Here is a 10,000-nt window from a genome sequence, read left to right as displayed (position 1 = left end):
AAGCTTAAAAAAAAAAAAGCTCTGCAGTCAATTCATTCTTCAGGGTGATGCTCCTGCATGGCCACAGTCTAATGACTGAAACTAGTAAAAGATAAAAGACAAGAGGTTTAACAACAACAATAAAGATCTTTCGGTAGTTTTCTTACCTTCTGGAATGTTAGTATTTTGTATAAAAGTGGTGACATTTCCTTCAGGTACAATAAATTTCTTCCAATATTCTGCTTGGTCGGTCAAATTCATTGGTATAATATCACCGAGGGTCAATAGGTAGAGGGCCATGGCGTAGCCAGAATACAATGGCTTGTCCAGTTCTGTGTAATTGGCTGATACCATTTCCACATTGAATCTTTCTTGACCGATATTGCAGTAAGACATCAGGCTTTTACCACATGCCTCTTGGACAGTCTCGAGTTGGTCAGTAGTAACCTAGAATAATTGGATAGATTTAATTGGTGTTAGTGAGGTTGTGCGGTAAGAAGTCTGCTTCACAGCCACATGGTTCTGAGTTCAATCCCACTTTGTGAAATTTGGGGCAAGTGTCTTCTACATATAGGTCTGAACCAACCAAAGCCATGTGAGTGGATTTCATAGACAGAAACTGAGTGTGTGTGTGTGTGTGTGTGTGTGTGTTTGTGTGTGTGTGTGTGTGTGTGTGTGCTTGTGTGTGTGTTTGTGTGTTTGTGTTTGTGTGTTGTGTTTGTGTGTGTGTGTGTGTGTGTGTGGTGTGTGTTTTGTGTGTGTGTGTGTGGTGTGTGTGTGTGTTTGTGTGTGTGTTTGTGTGTGTGTGCTTGTGTGTGTGTTTGTGTGTGTGTGTGTGTGTTTGTGTGTGTGTGTTTGTGTGTGTATGTGTTTGTGTGTTTGTGTTTGTGTGTGTGTTTGTGTTTGTGTGTGTGTGTGTTTGTGTTTGTGTGTGTGTGTGTGTGTGCGTGTGCGTGTGTGTTTGTGTGCACGTGTGTGTGTGTACAACTTTTGCTTGTTTCAATCCTGAAAAATTTTAGTCAAATTAATCAACCCCAGAACATTTATTCTTATTTTTTTTTTTTTAAGCCTGGTACTTATTCTATCGGTTCGGCAAAAAGAGACTGATAGAATAAGTACTGGGCTTACAAAAAGAATAACTCCCGGGGTTGAGTTGCTCGACTGAAGGCGGTGCTCCAGCATGGCCACAGTCAAATGACTGAAACAAGTAAAAGAGTAAAAGAGTAAAAGAGAGACCTGAACAAATGCCCCTGTTTTCAAATATTTCTTTTTTTATGCGCCCTTTTCAAGCCTAGCCAGGCTCATGGGCCCTGTTTCCCGGTTTCTGTGGCGTATGTGTTCCCCACTGCTGGATAGGATGCCAGTCTATCGCAGCATTACTCAAGAAACAGGAAGAAAGAGTGAGAGAAAGTTGGGGGGAAAGAGTACAACAGGGGTCGCCACCACCCCCTGCTGGAGCCTCATGGAGTTTTAGGTGTTTTCGCTCAATAAACACACACAACGCCCGGTCTGGGATTTGAAACCGTGATCCTCCGACTGCAAGTCCACTGCCCTAACCACTGGGCCATTGCACCTCCACTTTTCAAATATTAACAGACCAATTAAGTTGTAGGATTAACTATGGCTTCACCCTATTCTTCATAGGGGTATTAGGATGAGGCTTTTCTTAATAAGTAATAACATCATACTCAGGTTTTACCCAAATTATTCTTTCATTGATATACTTTTCTACTGATTTCCCCAAACAAGTTCACATTAAGTTACCTTTGTCGTTTTTTTTTTCTGTGATGCTCTATTAAATAGCAGTTAGCCTCTAACTTTTGACCCCTGTGATATGGACCATCCCATTAAACTCACTCCACAATGCCTTACCCCCGCTATTTCTCCCAGTAAAATTGAACTAGGATGTTAGTTGTCGGAGCACTGCATCCTTCAAAACTTCCATGCTTCCTGAGATTCGCCAACACTACACTTGATTTTCTCCCCTCCATACACACACAAGCATGTATCTTTCCAGACATTTGTACATTACTGCATGTACTTTATACGCACTTTCTGACAAGTTGCGGTGCACCTGAGCACTGTATACAATAATTTCATTATTATTATTATAAGTAACTCTCATAACCTGTGGAAATTACTCATGAAAGTGACTTTCTTTACCACAAGACGTAATCCCATGGTTTATGGCTATCACCTTGAAATTGATTTTTTTTACCATTTCTTACGATTTCTATTATGCTATTATTTTAGGCACAGAAAGTGTGCCTAAAACCAGCTGGAGACGATGATCACCTGGGGCTAAAAGCTACAGTAACACCCACCCTTAGTGGTGCCTAGAGTAGAAACGAATATTTACACATTTGATTCTCAGTTTATCATTTTGTTTTTATAATCTCCTTGTTTCAGTCGGTAGACTGTGGCCATGCTGGGGCACCACCTTGAAGAATATTTTCGTTGAATAAATCAACCTTAGTACTTATAATTTTTTAAAGTCTTGAATTTATTCCATTGGTCTCTTTTACTAAACTGCTAAGTTATGAGGACATAAACACAGACACAAAGACACATACACACACCTCTGTGTGTGTGTGTGTGTGTGTGTGTGCTTGTGTGTGTGTGTGTGTGTGTGTGTGTGAGTGTATGTGTACGACAGTTTCTGTCTACCAAATCCACTCACAACGCTTTGGCCAGCCCGAGGTTATAGAAGAAGATACTAACCCAAGGTGCCACACATGGGACTGAACCCAGAACCTTGTGGTTGGGAAGTAAACTTCTCATCACACAGCCACCCTTGTGCTTGTAATTTTTCTTACATGTTATGTCTTAATTTCCTTGCGTATACTTTATTCATCTAATAAGTACTCTTTGTGTGAAGACGCGTGGCTCAGTGGTTAGAGCGTCGAGCTTACGATCATGAGGTTGTGAGCTTGAATCCCGGACCGGGCTGCATGTTGTGTTCTTGAGCAAGACACTTTATTTCACGTTGCTCCAGTTCACTCAGCTGTAGAAATGAGTTGCGACGTCACAGGTGCCAAGCTGTATCGGCTGTTGCCTTTCCCTTGGACAACATCGGTGACGTGGAGAGGGGAGGCCGGTATGCATGGGCGACTGCCGGTCTTCCATAAAAAAAAAAAAAAACAACCTTGCCCAGACTTGTGCCTCAGAGGGTAACTCTCTAGATGCAAACCCATGGTCAGTGTCTGACCGAAGGGGTCACCACCACAAGTACTCTTTTGCTCGATAAATAAATTTAGAATCACATTTCCTCCTCAAAAACACCCAATAAATATGAAAGGATCCTGAAATCAAGATGATTCGGCTGATGCTGGATTGAACTAATAATTTGGGGAAATATTTTCTTAGCAATGATTATAAAGGATGGGCGGGACACAATGAGTAATATTTACTTTGAGAATAAATATAATTTTTACAAATACTCTTTTACTTGTTTCCGTCATTTGACTGTGGCCATGCTGGAGCACCGCTTTTAGTCGAGAAAATCGACCCCAGAACTTATTCTTTGTAAGCCTAGTCCTTATTCTGTCGGTCTCTTTTGCCGAACCGCTAAGTTACAGGGATGTAAACACACCAGCATTGGTTGTCAAGCGATGTTGGGGGGACAGACACACAAACACACATATATACATATATACGACGGGCTTCTTTCAGTTTCCGTCTACCAAATCCACTCACAAGGCTTTGGTCAACCTGAGGCTATACTAGAAGACACTTGTCCAAGGTGCCACATAGTGGGACTGAACCTAGAACCATGTGGTTGGTAAGCAAGCTACTTACCACACAGCCACTCCTGCGCACTATGTTCACTACCTTGCAAAAACTATATCAGCTAAGCAAATAGCTTTCTTTAAACGCATTAAAAACACTATATTCAGATCATTATTTCAGAAAAATTAACTCCGTTCCCTTTCAGCATAAAAAGACAAATTTATACGGGGCAAAATGAGTAAGGACAGATAAGGTAAATTTCTTTCTTGAACTCCTTAGAATTACATTTTTAAATAAGACTCAAACACATCAATATCCATCCTTAGACATCAGAAAGATCAGAAAAGCTACAAAAATTTTAGATATCTAGAGCAAATAATGAAAGAGGATCAAAGAAAAATGGCATATGATATGAAATTAACGAAACTCGACTAAATCTAAAATTTCAGCATAAAATATAATTCATAGCTTCTTCACGAACTGCTCGAGTGGCTCCCTTCCTGATATATTTATGCTATTTATGCACCATACAGGTAAAAAAAGAAATTATTAAAATTAGTGGTTACTCATTTTGCCCCACCTTAATTTTTTTTTTTTGCATTGTCTATTATCAAATCAAACTTGGAATCCAACAGAGAAAAGAATATTTAATGTTAAACACCAAAAACTATACAGATATTTTATTAGCAGCCTCAGGGCAAAGTTGAGGAAAAATCTTTTCAAAAAAATGTACCTGTCACCTGACTATATTCCAAACTTTCTCAACTTCAACAATAACAACTATGCTGACCAATTTTTACTCCTAAAGATGATGCCACAGTGCAAAATGATGATTCAATCTAGCAACGTAATGATTTCAAATAGGTAGAGAGAAAATAAGGAAATCAAAAATTAGTCTTTTTGCCCCACCCCCTTTTCAAATCAAAACTAAATTTCATGCAAAAATTATGAATGATAGACAGGAGTGTCTCTCTGAAACTATGTCTAGAATTAAGTTCCTGGTCAGAAAGCACCAAGCAAGTCCCTCTCATTAAAGATGTAACAACTAATTATATGAAACTGATTTCTTATATTGGGACAGACAGGACCAGAAATTTGAGGGAATGGAGCAGTTGGTTATATTGACCCCAATACCTGGTACTTTATTTTATCCACCCCAGAGTGATAAAAGGCAAAGCTGATTGTGGTGGGATTTGAGCTCTTTAAATTGGCCGTGCGGTAAGAAGCTTACTTCCCAACCACATGGTTCCAGGTTCAGACCCACTGTGTGGCACCTTGGGCAAATATATACTATGTGAGTGGATATACCATGTGAGTGGATTTGGGAGATGGAAACTGAAAGAAACCTGTCGTATATGTGTGTGTGTGTGTGTGTGTATGTGTGCGTGTGTATATGTATATATATATATGTGTGCGTGTGTGTGTATGTATATATACATATATACAGGGTGCGATGGGTAAATTGTCGTCATTTTATATTTTTAATTTCATGCATGCACATTGTTTGATTTTGATTCTGTCAACTACACAGTATTTTGGTTATATTGACCCCAATACCTGGTATTTGAAGTGTACTCATTCCAATCGTGGGGCCTCGACAGAGTCCTGTGAGAAAAACAGCATCATGACACAATTCACTCTGCCAGAAATTTGAAAACGACATGCTGTGCCACTTGGCATTTGCACTGGAAGTTCCAGTACGAACATTTCAGAGTATTTGGGTGTCAATCTGAGGACATGTACCGAGAGTGATAAAAATCAAACATCCAGTCAACATCATCATGTTTGGAGTGATCACAAGTGAAGGTGACATTATGGTTCCATTTATCTTCCCACACAGCCTCTGACTCGACACGGAGGCCTACATCAAGTGCCTGGAGGAGGTAGTGCTGCCCTGGGTTAAGAGGGCGGCTGATGGAAGACCCTATGTCTGGCAACAGGACTCTGCTCCATGCCACACAAGCAGGAGAACCTAGTAATGGCTGTCAGACAATTTCTGCATCCACATCACCCCTACCATCTGGCCACGGAACTTCCCAGATTGCAACCCCATTGTGTTTCGGATTTAAGTTGAGCGAGAGACCAACAAAACTCCTTGTAACACCAAAGATGAACTGAAGGCAAGGATTATGGCCAGATTCATCAAGTTAAACAAGGAGACCATCAAGAAGAGTTGCAGGGGATTCCAAAGTCGTTTGTAGGCCATGGTTGAAACCAATGGCGATTTCATGGAATAAATTTACTCTTTAGAATTTCAAGATATTTTTATGTAATTTTGGTAAATATATCTGTTAAATTGAGATATGAGTGTTATTTCCATTTTTGCATAATTTAGATGACAGTTTATTTACTGCACCCTGTATATATATATATTTGTGTCGTGGCTGTGTTTGTCTCCCCCACCATCATTTGACAACTGATGTTGGTGTGTTTATATCCCTGTAACTTAGCAGTTCATCAATAGAGACTGATAAAATAAGTACTAGGCTTACAAAGAATAAGTCCTGGGGTCAATTTCTTCAACTAAAACCTCTTATGGTTTCAGTCAAATGACTGAAACAAGTAAAAGAATAAAATAATATTTCGTTTTGGGATTTGGTTTGCAAGATCCTTTATATGAGTTCGTGTGTTGAAGCATATTCTGTTGTGTCTGGAGAGAGTCATTTTCTTTTTGTGCCTTATAATGTAACACACTCACCGGTAAAATTTCCACTATTTTCTTATTTTTTATTGTCCTAAAATTTTCGTTGCATCTTGCAACCTTTTCAATAGTCAAGACTATTGAAAAGGTTGCAAAACGCGAAAATTTTTGGACAATAAAAAATAAGAAAATAGTGGAAATTTTACCGGCGAGTGTGTTACATAATAAGGCACAAAAAGAAAATGACTCTCTCCAGACACAATAGAATAAAATAATAGTAATAGATAATACACTTCTATTGTCTGTTTTCTAGTATACAAAGATTTTATGTTATATTCTTCACATGAGGTACCCCAACACCACCTGGGTACCCCAGATGGGAAAGGGGTACCCCAGATGGGAAAACTTGAGACTCTCTTCTTTATTTTATTTTTCTCTTTTATTCTTTTACATATTTCAGTTATTTGACTGCAGCCATGCTGGAGCACTGCCTTTAAGGATTTTGGTGAAACAAATTGACCTCAGGACTTATTCTTTGTAAGCCTAGTACTTAGTCTATCTGTCTCCTTTGCCAAACCACTAAGTTACGGGGACATAAACACACTAACATCGGTTGTCAAGTCATGGTGGGGAGACAAACACAGACACAAACACACATAAATATATATACATATATATTCAGTTTCCGTCTTCCAAATCCACTCACAAGGCTTTGGTCAGCCTGGGGCTACAGCAGAAGATACTTGCCCAAGGTGCCACACATTTTTTGTTCAGTCATAATCTATTTCAAAGTTTAAAGGAAGGAAAAAGGGAACAAACGAAGGAATGAAGGAAGAAAGGAAGGAAGGAAAGGCAGAAAAACAGACGACAAAGAAAGAAAGAAAGAAAGAAAGAAAGAAAGAAAGAAAGAAAGAAAGAAAGAAAGAAAGAAAGAAGGAAGGAAAGTAGAAACAAAGAAACAGAAAAGATTATAGAACCTTACCCTCCAGATGCCACCTTTATCAGGAGTGAATGGTATACCATCGTTACTTTGGACAGCCGCCAGTCTGCGGAGGAAAGAATAATCTTCCATCAAAATATTCTGAGATTTTACAAGGATCACAACAGTTTCGGCTATTTTGCCTCCAACATTTCCTTCTATGAGTGTATGGTCAATGGAGAATCCTTCGCAGAAAGGAAGCAGGATGAGATACAATACATGAATATATCTGACTGTGGCAGAATGCTGCGGTGCCATGTCTTTTAGTACTGACGGCGGTAGAGTAGAGATTAAATATGAGCAAGGAACTGTTGAAGACTTGAATCAATTGTGACACACTGATGTTATTTCTAAATATCAACATCTTATCATCTCGGTCATCTGAAAGAAAGAAACAAAGAAATAAAATAAAGAACACAAGAAAAAGGCAAAACAAATATAAAAGAAATGTGTGTGTATGTGTGTGTGTATTTATATGTGTATATGACTTAACAATGAGGTGTATGCTTGGCTAACATTGTGTATATGCATATATTATAGACGTGTATGTGTGTTTGTGTGTGTTTGCATGTATAAATGTGTGTGTGTGTGTGTGCATGTGTGTTTCTATGTGTGTATGCTTGTGTGTGTACATACATATGTGTGCTTATTCGTTTATGAATGTTGTTAGTATTTATATAAATACACACACACACACACATACATACATACACACATAAGGAAATAATGTAAAAATATATGAAAACTTGACTAAATTGGTTCAGTATAGCAATCTAATTGTAATCTTAATTAACCATAAAAAGTAGATATTTTCAGGTGTTATCAGGTATTATCAGGTGTTATTTTTATAATTATTTATAATTATTTAAATATATTTTATTATAATCTACCTGAAAGACAAGGAAAAACTAATTACAACCATTAAAATATTTACCTAATTATAACATCTATATATACTCTCTTTTACTTGTTTTAGTCATTTGACTGTGGCCATGCTGGAGCACCGCCTTTAGTCGAGCAAATCGACCCCGAGACTTATTCTTTGTAAGCCCAGTACTTATTCTATCGGTCTCTTTTGCCGAACTGCTAAGTGACAGGGACATAAACACACCAGCATCGGTTGTCAAGCAATGCTAGGGGGACAAATACAGACACACATACATATATATATATATACATATATACAACAGGCTTCTTTCAGTTTCCGTCTACCAAATCCACTCACAAGGCATTGGTTGGTCCGGGGCTATAGTAGAAGACACTTGCCCAAGATGCCACGCAGTGGGACTGAACCCGAAACCATTGTGAGTGGATTTGGTAGATGGAAACTGAAAGAAGCCCATCATATATATGTATATATATAGTGGTTTGGCAAAAGAGACCGATAGAATTAGTACTAGGCTTACAAAGAATAAGCCCTGGGGACGATTTGCTTGACTAAAGGTGGTGCTCCAGCATGGCCACTGTCAAATGACTGAAACAAGTAAAAGAGTAAAAGAGAATAGTGTAATCCTTCCTACTATTGGCACAAAGCTGGGAATTTTGAGGAAGGAGTTTGTTGGTTCCATCACTCACAGTGCTTGGCTGGTTCTTTATTTTATTGACCCTGTAAAGATGAAAAGTAAAGTAAACCTCAGTAGAATTTGTACTCAGAAGGTAAAACCAAAAGAAATGAAGCTAAGCATTTTGTCTGGTGAGCAAACGATTCTGCCCCACACACCACCTTGTGAATATAGATCATTACCAGCGACGCCTTACTGGCACTTGTGCCGGTGGCACATGAACAAAACATTCAAGCGAGATCGTTGCCAGTGCCGCTGGACTGACTCCTGTGCAGGTGGCATGTAAAGAACACCATTTCCAGCGTGGCCGTAGCCAGTACCGCCAGACTGGCCCTCGTGCCGGTGGCACGTAAAAGCACCCAATACACTCTCAGAGTGGTTGGTGTTAGGAAGGGCATCCAGCTGTAGAAACTCTGCCAGATCAGATTGGAGCCTGGTGCAGCCATCTGGTTTGCAAGTCCTCAGTCAAATCGTCCAACCCATGCTAGCATGGAAAGCAGACGTTAAATGATGATGATGATGATGATGATGATAGGTATGGCTGTGTTGTAAGAAGTTTGCTTCCCAATCACGTGGTTCCAGGTTCAGTCCCACTGTGTGGCACCTAGGGTAGATATCTCCTACTATTTATATCTCCTACTATATCCCCAGGCTAACCAAATCCTTGTGGGTGCATTTGGTAGACGGATACTAAATGCTTAATGGTATTTCGTCTGTCTTTACATTTTGAGTTCAAATTCCACCAAGGCCAACTTTGCTTTTCGTCCTTTCAGGGTCGACAATTTAAGTACAAAGTTGCATACTGGGGTTGATCTAATCGACTGGCCCCCACTCTCCAAAAATTTCGGGCCTTGTTCCTTGATTGGAAAAGAATATAATGGTTACATCAATTTTCAACTTGTTTTTGCATGATGTGGGCTGCAAAACAGCTGTTATCGTATGGATATCAACTGGGGACATAGATATATTCATCCCATATCCCCTGACTTCCTTTATATTCAACTAGCAGTATCGCCCGGCGTTGCTCGGGTTTGTAAGGGAAATAACTATAAAGCCAAAAAATAGCCAAAAAAATGCATTAAAAATGGAAAAAAATGATGGTAAATTTTT

General features: G+C 39.2%; 1 protein-coding gene across 1 annotated transcript in view; it reads right to left on the bottom strand.

The window, feature by feature from the left end:
• LOC118768355 overlaps positions 1-7,744 on the bottom strand; it is a 9,318-nt gene extending 1,574 nt beyond the window's left edge. The window contains exons 1-2 of the mRNA XM_036514650.1: positions 7,332-7,744; positions 147-426 (exon numbers count right to left, since the gene is read on the bottom strand). Of these exons, the coding sequence (XP_036370543.1) occupies positions 147-426; positions 7,332-7,586 (535 nt within the window). The 5' untranslated portion in view covers positions 7,587-7,744. The remainder of the gene's footprint in view (positions 1-146; positions 427-7,331) is intronic.
• Positions 7,745-10,000: the final 2,256 nt, after the last annotated feature.

The sequence above is a fragment of the Octopus sinensis genome, linkage group LG28 (genome assembly GCF_006345805.1).
Source record: "Octopus sinensis linkage group LG28, ASM634580v1, whole genome shotgun sequence".
In the NCBI taxonomy this organism is placed as follows: domain Eukaryota; kingdom Metazoa; phylum Mollusca; class Cephalopoda; order Octopoda; family Octopodidae; genus Octopus; species Octopus sinensis.
Note: the sequence above shows the minus strand (reverse complement) of the source record. Positions and strands in the feature narration are given on the sequence as shown.